General features: G+C 38.8%; 1 protein-coding gene across 1 annotated transcript in view; it reads left to right on the forward strand.

Moving 5' to 3' along the window:
* Positions 1–1,355: 1,355 nt before the first annotated feature.
* LOC115428207 (venom phosphodiesterase 1-like) overlaps positions 1,356–17,949 on the forward strand; it is a 130,763-nt gene continuing 114,169 nt past the window's right edge. The window contains 8 exon segments of the mRNA XM_030147044.1: positions 1,356–1,391; positions 4,871–4,958; positions 10,223–10,357; positions 10,547–10,672; positions 11,783–11,843; positions 11,941–12,038; positions 13,901–13,980; positions 15,857–15,976. Of these exon segments, the coding sequence (XP_030002904.1) occupies positions 1,356–1,391; positions 4,871–4,958; positions 10,223–10,357; positions 10,547–10,672; positions 11,783–11,843; positions 11,941–12,038; positions 13,901–13,980; positions 15,857–15,976 (744 nt within the window).

Raw genomic sequence — 17,949 nt, forward strand, 5'->3', positions numbered from 1 at the left:
AATATATTTTAGTGTTCTTTTACATAATTTATGTATATTTTAATATATTTTAGTGTACTATTGCATAGTTTTTTGTATATTTTAGTGTATTTTCATATATCTAAGTGTATTTTTACATAGTTTTTGTAGCATATATTTTAGTGTATTTTTTGTCTATTTTAGTGGACTTTACATAGGTTTTGTATATTTTAGTGAATTATAGTGTATTTGTGTCTATATTTTAATGAATTTTAGTGTGTTTTTGTATACTTTAGTGTACTTTTACTTAGTTCTTTATATTTTAGTGCATTCTTGTGTATTTTAGTATAGTTTTTGCATATTTTAGCATATTTTAGTGTACTTTTACCTAGTTTTTGTATATCTTTCTGAATTTTAGGGTATTTTTGTGTACTTTAGTGTCATTTTACATACTTCTTTTATATTTTAGTGCATTCTTGTATATCTTAGTATAGTTTTTGTATATTTTAGCATATTTTAGTGTTCTTTTACATAGTTTTTGTATATTTTAGTAAATTTCTGTGTATTTTTGTATATTTTAGTGCACTTTTACATAGTTCTTTTATATTTTAGTGTATTCTTGTATATTTTAGTATAGTTTTTGCATATTTTAGTGTACTTTTACATAGTTTTTGTTTATTTTTCTGAATGTTAGTGTATTTTTGGATACTTTAGTGCACTTTTACATAATTTTAGTATATTTTTGTATACTTTCATGCACTTTTCCATAGTTCTTTTATATTTTAGCTTATTTTTTTGTATTCTCCTACTGGTCAAATAAAAGCAGCCTCCATAAACCTTCCTAAACACATGCCTGTATCTGTATCTGCACAGGCTGATCAGGATTTATATCATTTTATTGCCGTGTTTGTCAGAATCAGCGCAAAGATGATCGATCAACGATTTGTCATCGTTTAAAATCCGATCAGATCTTATCGAGGAAAAGTCATATGTTCTAGGCTCAAGGTTATGGAACTGCATTAAGCTCATTAAAGGCCGTTATGGTCTTCATCCGCTCTGGTTCACCGTCATTCATGTCTAATAAACCCATTAATTACGTGGATCGGTCTAATCAGGCCTGGGCTAATCATTACCCGGGGCTGCGGCCTTTTCATCTCACCTGGATCAGGTGAGTCCGTCAGGTTGAAGGTGTCAGAAGGTCTTTGGCGGTTTGACTGGAAAGGCAGAAACGTGAGGTTATCTGCTGCTTCTGGTAATCAGTTACTTTTCCTGGTCCAGAGGTCACAGTGTCGGCCTTTTTCTTTTTTTTTTTTTTACACAACTGGAGGAGTGCGATTCCCTCACAGCGTCTCAAACATCGGTCATTTTGTGGAGTTGACGCTCGTTGGGGGTCGACCATGGACTGGACCAAGCTGTCACGCAAGAAGCTCATAGTGAGTACCAGGGGGCTTTGGACCCCCCAGGACCAAAAAAACACACATTTAATGATTTAAAGGACGATGTCAGGATTCGAACCGACACAGTGAACGCAGAACAGCCGGGATGTGGACCTGGTTCCAAATGAAACCAAAGTCCAGCTGTTCTATGTCCAGTCAGAACAGAACCATGACACCGGATCACACACAGTGTGGACTGTTTATTATGGGATGTCTGTTGTAGTGGACTGTTTTTAGTTTTATATAGAAGTCAAACTGTCCACCTCTTGTCCTCTCCAGACTTCAGTGCAGGTCTGTGTGTCTTGGTGAGTGGATTTTCTGTTCAGAAACAAAAGACAAACTGGTGGGTTTGTACGAATCATGCACTTCATACCGACATGGTTTTTGTACATTTTAGTGCGTTTTAGTGGGGTTTTGTGTATTCCAGAACATTACTTTGTGTATTTTTGTCTATTTAGTGTACTGTTGCATAGTTTTTGTATATTTTAGTGGTTTGTTTTGATTTTCATTTTAAAATTGAAGAATTAAAGTTGAATTTCAAGGTGTTTTTCTTTAAAAAAAAAAAACCCAAAAAAAAACTGTCCAACTCTTGTCCTCTACAGACTTCAGCGTAGGTCTGTGGATCTGTTGGTGATTAGATTTTCTGTTCAGAAACAAAACAAAAACTAATGGTTAATTGATTGTCATTTTAAAATACAAGAATTAAAATTAAATTTCAAGGCATTTTTCTTTTTCGGTGTCAAAACAGATGAACCAAAACTAAAAAAACAGATTGGTTTTCATTTTCTGCTGTCATTTACTACCTGACAGAAATGGAAAAAACGGACCAAAAACGGCTGTTTTTTGGTTGTTTTTTTTCATTTTCTGAGACTAGATGTTGTCATTTTTAAGGACAGAGCGCTAATGCCATCAAGGTCACAAAGATTCTTATGAACGATGGGTTTGTACGAATGTAACACTTTGTACAGACATGTTTTTTTTTGTATATTTTAGTGCATTTTAGGTTTTTTTTTTTTTTTGTTCTGAGTATTTTAGTACATTAATAGTTTTAGTACATTACTTATTTTAGTACATGACTTTACATAGTTTTTTGTATATTTTAGTGTATTTTAGTGGTTTTGTGTCTTTAGTACAATATTTCGTGCATTTTTGTCTATTTTAGTGTACTTTACATAGTTTTTTGTATATTTTAGTGCATTTTAGTGTAATTTAATACAATATTTGGTGTATTTTGTCTATTTTAGTGTACTTTTACATAGTTTTGGTATATTTGAGTGTATTTTACACAAACATATGTTATGCTTTTTGGAAAACCATTTATAAACGTTGAAAACTGTAATTTAAATACATCTGTGTTTGTTTGGACTTAATTCTTAAAAGCTGAATAAGGCAGATGGATGTCGCCTGAATACGTTCAAACCTCAAATGGATGAAATGTTTTCTACAGATGATGGAGCTCGGACAGACACTGACATCAAGAATCTCTGTTTAATTTGGGTTTTGTTCATTATTACCTATTGTGATCACTTTGTGTGTGTGTGTGTGTGTGTTTGTTCATCTTTAGTGTAAAACTCTTCCACCCATCTTTCCCAAATCTTCCCCACAGATAGGCCTAGGCCCTGGGACCAGCCCAGTCCATTTTGGTCCCAGTAGGACAAAGTTCAAGGTCACAGCAAGGTCACAACATCTACAGTTTTCCATCTGTCATCATTGAGACATTTTCCAAAATTCATCCAAAATTCAAAACGACTCTGATTCTCCTCCAGTTGGATCCACCTGTAGCTTAGAACAATCTCTTGTATCTGGAACTTAATTGTCCACATCCACTGTGGAATGTGGACTCTGTGGATGTTTACATTTATCAGTGTTAAATTACTTATAAAAATTAATTACCCTGTTTGACCGCAGTTTTCCTGCTGTATGGAACAACCTGGAAACTGTTGAATTTAAACAGAAATAGTTGATCCACACATGCACACCGTTGGGTGTGTTTGGAGGAGGTTTGAGTTCAATGAACACTTGTTAACATGGGAACATAAATCCTGTAAATGACTGGACCTGAATGGAAACTAACGGCCGTTCCATGTGTTTTTGTGCAGCGGTTGAAGTAAATCTAATCAGTGAAGGTCTGTCGTAACCCTGGGTGTTTACGAGAACAGACTGTTTTTAGGGAGTAATAGATTCCTTTGTGCTGGTTGTTGATGGTTTGTTTTTCTTCAGACTTGATGTAAAATGACTGTTGAAGATGTTGAAACTGATCCAGTCATTAGTGGTTCTACAGAAATATGTATGATGGTTTTCAACAAAGTAAAGGAAAAGAAACAGTCCTAATTATTCCCAAACAGAACCATCAGATAAAATGAAATGATAACCCAGCTTCATACTGACGCACGTTAGACAGAGGCTTTCATCTGTGGATGAGTTTTACTGGAAGGGTTTTGACATTATGATGTTTCCCAGATGCACACGTGAAATTAATGAGACCAGTTAGTGCCAAAGAAAGGAATGACCTTTAGCAAAGACTGCAGACAAAAACATGAGAATAAACCCGACATTCAGTTTGATCAGAGCTGCACTGGGAAGAGGTTCACCAGCCCATTCTGGAGAGAAATTTAGATTTGCACATTTTTGACAAATTTTCTAAATATTCTACCTGTTCCTTTCCTTCTCCTGGTCCATCTGTTGATGCTTTAGATCAGGGTTCTCAAACTCCTGTTCTTTCAGGTTCCACATTCAGTCTGATGTGATCTGCAGTGGACCCAACCAGTCAAATAAGAACAGAAGAACTGATAAATAATGACAACTGGAAACTTTTGTGTTTGTTTTAGGGTAAAGGGAATAAAAAAACATTAAATTATGAAAATACTTTTATAAACTATCCAAACAAAAAAAGATGTGAATAACCTGAAAAAACCTGAAATTTCTTCAGAAAAATCAGTGTAATTTTCTCAGTCTTCTTCCTCCACTTCTCATTAGTCCATGTGCATTCTGGATCAGATCTCCAAAGACACTAAACACTGAGGAACAGGAAGAAAAGAGTTCAAACTGGACTGAATTTAATACAGACATTTCAGGTTGGTCACATTTGTTCAGGTTAGTCACATTTTATTGGTACAGGAGAGTTATACGGTATATAATAAAAATGTATTTAGTATTTGTGCAGATCTCTGGTGTAATTAAATTTTTCCAGGAAATAATCTTTTATAAAAAGAAACAAAACCAATGAAAAATTGCCTTTTTTAACAGTATCGCAACATATTGTGATATATCGTATCGTGATCCTAGTATTGTGGTTTGAATCGTATCACCAGATTCTTGCCGGTACACAGCCCTAGTTATATGAAAAGTACATCATTGTAAATATCGTAAGTCATTCTCTGTTTCAGAACTCTTAGAACTCTCGATGCTGTTCTATGATGCTGTTTGTCCTCATTGATGTAAAGTTTTCCAACACTAACACCGTTTGTGCTCCGCAGATCGGCGCCTTGGCCGTTTCCATGGTAACCATCATCCTGGGTCTGGGACTGGGTCTGGGCCTGGATCTGCAGAAATGTAAAAACAAAGGTGGGCTGACACACTAGGGTGGTCCAACAATCCTGGTAAAAAATACAGTTTCAGATAACCTCCATTTAGAACCCTGCATTAGGTTCTGTCATTCAAAAGAGGATTTAGGAAAAAAATTGGAAGAAAAAGCAGATGTTTTAGAGGTTGCACAAGTTGCTGAAGTTTCCTGGAATTGGACTAATTGTTCATTTTCAGCAAAGATGAGCTGAGCTGTAAAAGAAGAGCAGAACTATCAGAACCAAGGTCTGAGGGATTCAGCTGGAAATATATGGATGAAGTAACTCCGCCCACATCTGTGGGACTGGAGTAAATATATGGATGAAGTAACTCCGCCCACATCTGTGGAACTGGAGTAAATATATGGATGAAGTAACTCCGCCCACATCTGTGGAACTGGAGTAAATATATGGATGAAGTAACTCCGCCCACATCTGTGGTACTGGAGTAAATATATGGATGAAGTAACTCCGCCCACATCTGTGGAGCTGGAGTAAATATATGGATGAAGTAACTCCGCCCACATCTGTGGGACTGGAGTAAATATATGGGATGAAGTAACTCCGCCCACATCTGTGGGACTGGAGTAAATATATGGATGAAGTAACTCCGCCCACATCTGTGGGACTGGAGTAAATATATGGATGAAGTAACTCCGCCCACATCTGTGGAACTGGAGTAAATATATGGATGAAGTAACTCCGCCCACATCTGTGGTACTGGAGTAAATATATGGATGAAGTAACTCCGCCCACATCTGTGGAACTGGCGTAAATATATGGATGAAGTAACTCCGCCCACATCTGTGGAACTGGAGTAAATATATGGATGAAGTAACTCCGCCCACATCTGTGGTACTGGAGTAAATATATGGATGAGGTAACTCCGCCCACATCTGTGGTACTGGAGTAAATATATGGATGAGGTAACTCCGCCCACATCTGTGGTACTGGAGTGTAGAACTGGTTGTGGTCCATTCTGTGACTCCAGTGTGACACCAGAGCAGAAGCAGCTGATGGTGGACACCATGATGTTAAATGCAGGTTCTTTGGTTCCTCTAAAGCGTTGGGATGTCCTTCATCCATCAGATTGTGAAGGGAAGCAGATCAGGGCTTTTGTCTCCACCAGCACCATGCGTTTGTTTGAACCTTTGGATCTGCCACAAACATTCTGAACAGTTCCTCCAGTAGACTGGGCTGATGATGCAGACTTTCAGAAGGAGGAGAAAACTGGGCATTCCACTAAAGCTGTCAGTGATGTCACTGACAGAGGGGCGGAGCTTATTCCAGACTTCAACTGTATCTGAACAACAAATGCAGATCACAAACAGTACTGGCAACAAGTTGTCAAAGAACACAGGAACATTTTTGGTCATTTCAATAAACCAACAGTGGTTGTTGGACTTTCTAAGGAACATTTTTATGTGAGTGTCAGTTTGATTTGGAGAATAAAATGACAGATTATTCTAATCTGCTTTATTCATTTGGACAGTTCTGTTGTAACATGTGGAGTAATCTGCACCTGTCTGTGACACCTCTAAATATTAATAAATTTACATCAAATTTGGACCAAAGTAATTTGGCCAGATATGGAACCAAATGCAGGGTTCGAATCCAGAGAATCTGAAAAAAAAAAATTTTTTTTTTGTTTTTTGGACCACCCTACCGACACACTCATACACCCGTATACTCATCCATACATGCATTCAGGAGGCTTTTATTTGAGTGATTCACCAACTCATCTACGTCTGTAAGAATGAAACAGGTGCAGGTGGAACTGTTCAGACAGTATGATCATCAGAGGCTGCAGACATCCTGTTGAACCTCTGGTAATGTAGAGCAGGCCTGTGGATCGTCTTCAGAGGATCTGACTCATTCACCTGGAACAAACTCAACCACACAGTCATGTTTATTTAATGTTCAAACCATTAAAACCAGCTGCAATTAAAGAGCAGTGACTTCACATTCTGTGTGTCATCGCTTCTTTTCATATTCAAACTGAGAATCCACAATCTGAAAATGAAAAAAGTGACCTGTTATTTCATTATTCATGCACAAATCAAAACAGTTGTTTTTCATTCTTTGGATTGTCCGCTCAAATTAAAAATTATAAATAATCAAATGGACCAAATGTGGGTTTCATGTTGACATTTTTGTGTCTGATTTGGAAGTTCTTGATTTGTTGGTGTGTTTGTTTTAGTGTCTTCTCCTTAGATTGTCTCCCATGGACCAAGGTTATTATCGTTAATGAAAACTAATGAAATGACGAAAACTAGAATTGTAAAAACATTTTAGTCAACTGAAATAAAAACTATAATTAAAAGAAAAAAATGATAACTAACTGAAACTGTATTGTGTGTTTACAAAATTAAGTAAAACGTATAAAAATTCTGGATCAAATTCCCTTGGTTTTGGTCTTTGTCAATGTCAGATTGATGTTCAATGGATTTCTTTGTCTCTCTCAGTTTCTGTGCTGTCTCCATACGACACTTTTTGCTCCGTCACTTGTGTTCACTTGTGGTTTCCAGTCGTCTTCTGGTCCCCACTCTACCTGGAAACATGGAGACTAAAGCAGCAGAGTCCTGTCTGGGATTGATTTGAATAGGAGCACAGAGAAGAAGAGAAAAGAGACCACTGAACTACAACTGAACTACAACTGAACTACAACTAAACTACAACTAAACTACAACTAAACTACAACTGAACTACAACTGAACTACAACTGAACTACAACTAAACTACAACTAAACTACAACTGAACTACAACTGAACTACAACTAAACTACAACTAAACTACAACTGAACTACAACTGAACTACAACTGAACTACAACTGAACTACAACTAAGCATTTGGGAAAAAAAATTGAAACTAATAAAAACTATCACACCTGCTCTAAAAATGAATTAAAACAAACTGAATTAGAGAAAAAAAGTCCAAACTAAATAAAACTAAACTAGAATGAAAAATCCAAAACTTTTCGAACCTTGCCATGGACCCGCTGTGTTAGACAAAACAACAACACCTGGAAGATCCTGTTTGTTTTTTCAGTTGTCATGTCGTCCTCCTTCACAATAACGCGTTTGTTTCCTCTGAGTAACACCAAATTCTCCATTATCACAGAATGCAATAGACAGAATACTAGCAAACCCATGACTGTCCAGAGCAACACACCAACAAGTCAGGGACTAACGTGTCAAACCGCATCAGATCTAAAAATGTGAACATGAATTTGGGTGGAACAGCCTGATCCCATTCTTTATTCCACCACATGTCACTACTGAAGGAAAGGGACAGAGACAATATTGTTGGAGACAGTGTGGGCACGCAGTTGCTAATCACTGTCACATTTTCTGGACTTGTATAAAATTGAAATCTTTCTGGGAAAGGCTTTTTGAAATAATTGAGGGTATTATGACCTTCACAATTCCTAAGGACCCCAAATGCCTATTGCTGGGACTGCTACCAGGAAATGTATTAAAAAAGAAGACAAATACCTCTGTCAAATTCTTAAAATCACTTCCAAAAAGGCCGTTACAAGGAACTGGCTCAAAACGGACGCACCTCGTGAGGACCAGAGGCTGTAATAGAGGAAATCTAGTCCATGGAATGACTGACTTACTGCCTACGACTCCAGGAGCACATGTTCATGAAGCACTGGAGAAAATGGATGGACTACAAACAAAATAATGCTCAGTTACTGCTGTCTGTGATTTACATATTTTGTGTTCAACCAGTGACCCCCAGGTTTGTGTGTTGTATTGTGTTTGTTGAAAAAACAAATAAAAACAAAGTATATATGTGTGTGTGTGTGTGTGTGTGTGTGTGTATATATATATATATATATACACACATACAGGGTGGGGAAGCAAAATGTACAATATTTTGAGGCAGGGATTGAAAGACAGTGTATGACCATTTAGTTTATTGAAAGTCATGAGAATTTATTTGCCACAAGAAAATGTCCATAATAGAAAATGTTTTTATTCTATGTGTCCTCCTTCTTTCTCAATAACTGCCTGAAACTTGCGCAAGTGTTCCTCAAATATTGGGGTGACAACTTCTCCCATTCTTCTTTAATAGTATCTTCCAGACTTTCTGGTAATAGTTTTGCTCATAGTCATTCTCTTCTTTCCATTATAAACAGTCTTTATGGACACTCCAACTATTTTTGAAATCTCCTTTGGTGTGACGAGTGCATTCAGCAAATCACACACTCTTTGACGTTTGCTTTCCTGAATACTCATATGGGCAAAAGTTTGTGAAAAGGTATGGATAATAGTGTTAGGTATGATTATGACATCAGTATATGTTTGGGTTCAAAACAACTGACGTAGTGTCTGCTGAGAAAAAACAACTAAATGTTCAGTGTACATTTGGCTTCCCCACCCTGTGTGTGTGTGTGTGTGTGTGTGTGTATATATATATGTGTATATATATATATATATATATATATATATATATATATATATATATATATATATATATATATATAAAGTCAACATGAAACCCCACATTTGGTCCATTTGATTATTTACAATTTTTAATTTATGCGTAAAATTGAAAGAACAAAAAACAAAACTGTTTTTTGGTTTTTTTTTTTTATTTGTACATGAATAATGAAATGAGTCATTTTTTCATTTTCTGATTGTGGATTCTCAATTAAATATGAAAAGAGCCAAAGATCCACAGATTGTTCACTTCCATGTACAGCTCACATGTCAGAGCTCATTCAGACAAAGTGATGACGTCTGTAATAGTTAGCGTATCTTTATAACTAGGTCTGTTAAAGTTAAGGCTTTAACTCAGATGAATCCATCCTCCTGGTTAATGTGATCATAAATGTGAACATCCATGAACCATCGACAGCAGAAGGACTGTGAACATCTGCTGGGTGGATGGATCTACACCAATAATTCCAGTAAAAAAAAAATACAGTGAAAATCCAACATACGATGAATAAACAATGACAGAACAATAATAACCTACAGATAAAAAAATGCACCATCTGACAGTCAGCTGTGTTTCTGGTTTCATTTAATTTAATTAATTTCATGTCGTGTGTGTCTGAGCCTGTCTGTGCTGTGTGAATGCAGATCCTTTCCTCTTGTAAATTCTTGGTCTGCTTTGTTCTTTTAATGGCTCGCCGCTGCTCCTTATTTGTGCCATTTAAAGCTGTTTATGGAAATACGACCCTATTAAACCCCCCCCACCCCAGGGTTTACTGTCAGCCCCTCACATGTGACACACTTCTGCTTTTATCCTCCAGTCGTCCCTCACACTTCCTGCAGGGGTCGATGTTATGAACCCTTCGACGGCGACGTCCCCGGATGCAGATGTGACGTCAACTGTAACGTCACCGACAGCTGCTGCTACGACTACCACGACACCTGCACCGTTCCCAGTGAGTTAAACATGAAATTCAATTAAATAAAAACTGTTAGTATGAGTTCATCTGCACACGATCAGAGAATTAAATAAAAACTGTATTTATCTTTGAACTCATTGCCGTAACGACCGGCAGACTCGTACGTGTGCGTGCAGAGTCGGGTCGGTGCGTGACGCGGCTTTGACGAAGTTCTGTGGTTTTCAGCCCAACAGTGGGAGTGTACGAAGCTGCGATGTGGAGAGAAGAGGCTGTCGCAGAGCAGGTGTCACTGCTCCGACGACTGTCTGTCTGCAGGAGACTGCTGCACCAACTACAAACATGTCTGCCACGGTACGAGAACCACATCACACCAACAGGTACCACACAGGTCCCACAGGTACCACACAGGTCCCACAGGTCCAACAGGTACCACCGCACAGTTACAGGTCCCACAGGTACCACCGCACAGTTACAGGTCCAACAGGTACCACCGCACAGTTACAGGTCCCACAGGTACCACTGCACAGTTACAGGTCCCACAGGTACCACCGCACAGTTACAGGTCCAAACAGGTACCACCGCACAGTTACAGGTCCCCCAGGTACCACTGCACAGTACAGGTCCCACAGGTACCACCGCACAGTTACAGGTCCCACAGGTACCACGCACAGTTACAGGTCCCACGTACCACGCACAGTTACAGGTCCCACAGGTACCACTGCACAGTTACAGGTCCAACAGGTACCACCGCACAGTTATAGGTCCCAACAGGTACCACCGCACAGTTACAGGTCCAACAGGTACCACGCACGTACCGGTCCCACAGTACCACTGCACAGTTACAGGTCCCACAGGTACCACCGCACAGTTACAGGCCCACAGGTACCACCGCACAGTTACAGGTCCAACAGGTACCACGCACAGTTACAGGTCCCATAGGTACCACCGCACAGTTACAGGTCCCACAGGTACCACTGCACAGTAAGGTCCCACAGGTACCACCGCACAGTTACAGGTCCCACAGGTACCACCGCACAGTTACAGGTTCCCACAGGTACCACCGCACAGTTACAGGTCCCACAGGTACCACTGCACAGTTACAGGTCCCACAGGTACCACCGCACAGTTACAGGTCTGACAGCCCAAAAAAGGAAAAAAAAAGAAATATTTGGCCTCAGACATTAAATGTGCTAAATGTTCTGTATTTTAATCCGATTAATTGTTAAATTGACCACAGTGTTGGTTTGCTGCTGTTTTCCTGGTCTGTGATGGTGTGTTCTAACACATGTATGTTGGTTTATGTCCATTTATGGAACAGATGTATAAATGTTCCACTGCAGGGGGGGGGTGAAAAGTAACAAGGTAAGAAACAGGTAAGAAACAGGTAATAAAATTCATGTTCCTGTTCTGTGTGTGTGTGTGTGTGTGTGTGTGTGTGTGTGTGTGTGTGTGTGTGTGTAGGAGAACCCCAGTGGGTGGAGGATGAATGTGATGACCTGTCCACCCCCACCTGTCCAGATGGGTAAGAACCACACACACAGGTGGACACACCTTTAACACCAATGACAGGACGGAGCTGAGGTGTGTGTGTGTGTGTGTGTGTGTGTGTGTGTGTGTAGGTTCAGTCGTCAGCCGCTGCTGCTCATTTCATTGGACGGTTTAAGAGCGGAATACCTGCAGACGTGGAGTCACCTGATCCCAGTCCTGCACAAACTCAGTGGGTTCAACACTGTGTGTGTGTGTGTGTGTGTGTGCGTGTGTGTGTGTGTTTGGACACACCTGGAAACCACATCAGTTTAGAATTTAGTGGTAGACAGAGGGGGAACCAGCATTCTAGATTCAAACCAACACAGATGTATGTTCCTGTTAATGGAAGGACTGACTCTGGTGTCTCCCACAGGCAGAGGTGGAACATGTCAGTACGGGGCCGGGGGCGGCGCACATGACCGGGCCCTTCAAACCCAATAAAGTCTGTAATTGCGTCACTTAACAACACGCACATGCCCACAACAGCGGGTCTTACAGGCACTACTACAGTTTGACACACAGCTCAAAGAATTTGATAGTAAGGGTTCAGCACCACAGACAGCGACCACATCATTTAGACATCAATCAAACGGACGTGAACATCACATCAGTCTGACATCCACTGGAACCAAACACTTCAACTACTGACAGCACAGCAGGATACTGGACCAACAGCTGGAGCCTTTTGTACAGTTGGCACGGCGGCCCACGAGTTCACGTACAATCACAAATTCAGTAAAAGTAGTGGACCTGCTCAGCTCTGTTTAAAGGCACATGGTGGACCTGCTCAGCTCTGTTTAAAGGCACATGGTGGACCTGCTCAGCTCTGTTTAAAGGCACATGGTGGACCTGCGCTCTGTGAACTCGTCCACAACACACCACATGTCCGACGTGTGGGCTCGCTCCTTCTCAGTGGAAAAAACTGCTGGTTGGTTTTTAATGAGCTTTAATTTTGAGAATGAGCTGCTGCTTTTGTATTCAGTGTTCAATACTTCCCTTTGCAGCACGGGTGGGGGTGGGGTGGGGTGGGGGGGGCTGCTTAGGACTGTCCCCCAGTCTTACGAACTCTTCACCCCCCCCCCACCCCACTCCCAGTCCGTGCGTACTTCCCAGTTTCCCTCTGCAGGTGCACCTGTCCACAGTTTCCAGCTCACTCACACACTGTCAGTGATGGTTTGAATGAAACCTGTGCATCTGGTCCCTGTCTGGGGGGTCAGTACTGGGGGGCTTCAGTCACTGCTAGTGGTTTCCAGTTCATCTCCAGGAGGATTAGGAGTCGAAGGGACAAAAAAAGAAAGTGTCCTACAGCTTAACTCTGCTTTTCTTTGCTCTCTCTTCTCCTTTTCTTTGCGTTCTGTGGCTCCACTTCTGTGCCTGTAACTGCCTCTTCTGACCTCCTGTGTTCAGATCCACATGTCTGCGCTCTGTGTTCACCAGAGGTGGATGATTACATCTGTGGATGACTGTTAATGACAATTTTACCCAAAATACATTTGGAGGCAATACCGGTGATCCATTTGTAAATTACACATTGTCAAGTCAACTGTGAGAGTGAATATGAAGCCAGCAATGCAACACACACTGTCTGCAAAGTTTGGAATCAACCCACAAAACCAAAGTCAGTCTTTAAAAATTTTTACCGACCATGACTCACCAAGGCTGAAGCAGCTTCTACAACCACAAACACAGTGCACGTGTTTAATTAAATTACCGTAGGAAGATTTTACCATGAGAAAATTCATTCATGTGGAAGATAGTGTCAGGGCCTGATCCTTGGTCCCGGCCCCCCAAGGCCCAGGCCGTGGGAACACTGCCCCCCAGCCCCCCCGAAGCCCCGCCCCTGACCACAAGAAAGAAACTAATCAGCACATTTGGGATTGAATGGAAAAACCAACATTACACACTTGTGTTTGGAACACATTTATATAAATATGGGACAGGTTAGGACAGATGGAGCACGGAAAAAGAACTAGAGATAAGTGGACGTGTGTGGACGTGTTTGGGTTCAGTCCGTGGTTCTGTCCCTCATGTTGCGTCTTCTTTACGTTGCAGAGACATGTGGGACATCTGCGCCGTACATGCAGGCGGCGTTTCCCAGCAAGACCTTCCCCAACCACTACACCATCGTCACGGTAACCAAGCAAACCACACAATCACACCGACAGCGGAAAACACACCTTTAATGGACAAAGCGTCCGAAACCTGCATGTGTTTGAGCTGGACCTCAGAACTCCAACGGCACTAAGGTGCATAGAAAACCTGCAGAAAACAGAAAAAAAGAAAAGTAGAACTGCAGAAAACAGAAAAAAGAAAAGTAGAACTGCAGAAAAAAGAAAAAAAGAAAAGTAGAACTGCAGAAAACAGAAAAAAAGAAAAGTAGAACTGCAGAAAACAGAAAAAAAGAAAAGTAGAACTGCAGAAAACAGAAAAAAAGAAAAGTAGAACTGCAGAAAACAGAAAAAAGAAAAGTAGAACTGCAGAAAACAGAAAAAAGAAAAGTAGAACTGCAGAAAAAAGAAAAAAGAAAAGTAGAACTGCAGAAAACAGAAAAAAAGAATAGAACTGCAGAAAAAAGAAAAAAAGAAAAGTAGAACTGCAGAAAACAGAAAAAAGAAAAGTAGAACTGCAGAAAACAGAAAAAAAGAAAAGTAGAACTGCAGAAAACAGAAAAAAGAAAAGTAGAACTGCAGAAAAAAGAAAAAAAGAAAAGTAGAACTGCAGAAAAAAGAAAAAAAAAGTAGAACTGCAGAAAACACGTCCAGCTGTCTTCACCTGTGTTCATTCACCAGGTTCATTTGGTCATTGTTGTTTTTTTCTTTTTCCTGGATTATTTTGTAGATTTTTGAGTATTTCCCAAATGTTTTTGTTCATTTTCTAGATGGCTTTGTTTGTTTTTACATTTATTTAGTTCATTTTTTGTTCATTTTCACGATTATTGTTTTCATTTTCTGTTAATTTTCATGAATATTTAGTTCATTTTCATGATTATTTATTTAATTTTTTTTAATTTTCATAATTATTTAGTTCATCTTTTTTCTTTTTCACGATTATTTTGTTCATTTTTTCTTAATTTTCATTATTTTGTTCATTTTCATGATTATTTAGTTCATCTTTTATTCATTTTCATAATTATTTAGTTCATCTTTTGTTCTTTTTCACGATTATTTAGTTCCTTTTTATGTTCAGTCATCAAGAAAACAAACAATATCATCTATTTTCTTGATGACTGAACAAAAATCAACCAAAAATTAATAAAATTATCATAAAAATTAAGTAAATAATCTTTAATGATTATAATAATCGTGAAAATGAAAAAAAAAGTATTAAATAATTGTGAAAATGTAAAAGTAAACAAAATAACCGTTGAAATGAACAACAAATGAAAAAAAAATGAAGAAAATAATCATGAAAAGAAACAGAATCATGTATTTTTTTGAGGACTGAACAAAACAGAACAAAATTATTGTGAAAATAAACAAAAAATTAATGAAATAATCATGAAAATTAACAAAATAAAAATGAAAATTAACAAAGTCGTCTATAAAACGAACAAACACATTTGGGAAATAAACAAAATATTGAAGATGATGAGCAAATAAATCTAGAGAATGAACAAAACTGATGACATTAGATGTGTTCTGCTCGTATTTATGATTGTATTTGGATATTTCTCTTCTTCAGTGAATCTCAGACTCATTTCTGCTCAGCGGTCACATGATCCACAGAACAAACACATGTTATTGGATGGTTCGTTTTACCGTAAATCCACTGGTTTGACTCAGACTAAATGACTTTGCGGTCAAACTCATGCCAGCTATTGTGTCCGTTCAGGCGTTTTCCTGGAATCCTGCTCATTATGACATAAATCACATTCATAAAATAAAACACTGTCATGTGACTCCTTTGAAATCGGCTCCAAACTTTAACGACGGCGTTCTGCAGAATCAGGTTGGACGTACTCGTCATCACAGGAGCTTTTGTTTACAGCGGTGTTGTTCCGTCCTTCAGGGTTTGTACCCAGAATCCAACGGTTTAATCGACAACAGCATGTACGACCCGGTGATGGACGCGTCCTTCAGTCTGTCCAGTCCAGAGAAGGACAACCCGGCCTGGTACCTGGGTCAGCCCGTGAGTCCAGCCTTTATTCACATTTAGGCACCAACACAACAATCGTTACATTTTGCATTTTGGCTAAAATTTCCTTAGGGGGTCAAATGAGTGTCCATTTTTGTCAAAAAAAAAAAACAAAAAAGTTGTCCTAAAGTCATAGAAGTGTGTGTAAATAATGCTAATCCATTTGTGCACAGACTACTGATATTCTTTGACAGTGGAAGCTCTATTTTCAGAAATATTGGATTTGGAATATGGTATAACAGGGTTAGGGTTAACATGGTATAATAACTCTAACACCTGGGGGGGGGGGGGGGGGGGCACTGAAATGAATAAATTCAGTATGGAACAGAATGTACCATAGAACAGGGATGTCAGACTCATTTTAGGTCAGTTCCACATTCAGCCCAATACGGTTTCAAGTGGGCCAGACCAGTAGAACAAAAACAGTGAAAAAACTCAAATTAAATCATGATAATGTTTACAGTACATCTACAAAAATCTGAATAACATGAACAACTGGAAACATCTTAAGAAAAACAAGTGGAATTTTAACAATATTCTCCCTCAGATTATCAATTTATCCTTTACACATGTACATTAGAACTGACATTACAATTACAAATGCACAAAACATTTAATAACAGGCAGAATATTGGTAGAATTGCATTTTCTTATCTGAAGACATTTTGGGTTATTCACATTTTTTGTAAAAGAATAGTTTGTCAATATAAACATTTTCATGTAATTTAACTTTTTTTATGCTAAAACAAAGAGACATTTGGCTGTTTTCATAGTTTTAATCTGATAGTATTTGACTGGTTCTGACCCACTTGAGATCTAATTGGTCTGTATGTGGAATCTGAATTTAAATTATGTTGACATCCTTGATTGTTAGTATCGTCAGTGTCATTTTTGCATTTCACAAATTCATCCTATGGGCCAGACTGGACCCTTTGGCGGGCCGGATTTGGCCCCCGGGCCACATGTTTGACACCCGTGGCATAGAATATAAAATAATAACACAGAATAGAAGAAAATAAATTAGAATAGAATTCTTAAAATAGCATTAAAGAGCATAAATAACTGGTGGACGGACGTGACATTACCCATGATGCTCTGGTCAGTCCCAGTACTTTATTAGGAATAAACTTCTAGACTTCCTATTGCTAATTGTGCTCTTCTTCATAAATGTTGCTATTGTGGATCTAAAACAATCCCAGCTGACACAAAAACACTAAATGTGTCAGTGGACGGATGTGACATGGTTGTTGTGGATCCCATCATACTGATGCTCTGCAGCCATGTCAGCGTTTACACTAATGATCCCTGTGCAAAAACTAGGAGCACTATTATTTATTGGATAGTTTAGCATCAGACTAAAGAGGAAAGAACAATATAGAATTGTTCTTTGTGTCTAAAAATGCTTCTTATTGTAAAAGTGTTGATGTAAACAGTGCTGTGTGCCATTCTTCATGTATGTATTGGTGGAACAGAAGCAGGATGGATCAGCACCATACTCCAGACTGAACCTGTACAAATAAAACATGTGATATGGAGGAGAGAATCTGGGAAGAAAAACTGGGGAATCCAAAAGAAGAGAAGATTTGTTTTTCAGCTCAGTTCAGTTCAAATAGAACTTGTCCATTTGTGACATGAAAATATAGCATTAATTGTGATGAAATGGTTCATTTTGGAGCTGAAAACATAGTTCATATGAGCATCAACATGTTGAACTGAACTGAAATCCTGTCCATTTGAACAACTGTCATTTACCAACACAAAGTTCCTTTGGATTCACTGAGACTGATTTAATATGAACACAGACACAAAGAAGAGCTGTGAACACATGTGAGCCGATTCACATAATGTGAAAAGGGACACTGGGAAGGTGATGAGCTTTCCAGAGGGGCCCAGACACAAAGAATAAATACCACATGTAACAATAACACAACACATTTTACAGAAAGACAAACCCAAAAATACCCCCC

The sequence above is a fragment of the Sphaeramia orbicularis genome, chromosome 11 (assembly GCF_902148855.1).
Source record: "Sphaeramia orbicularis chromosome 11, fSphaOr1.1, whole genome shotgun sequence".
Classification (NCBI taxonomy): Eukaryota; Metazoa; Chordata; class Actinopteri; order Kurtiformes; family Apogonidae; genus Sphaeramia; species Sphaeramia orbicularis.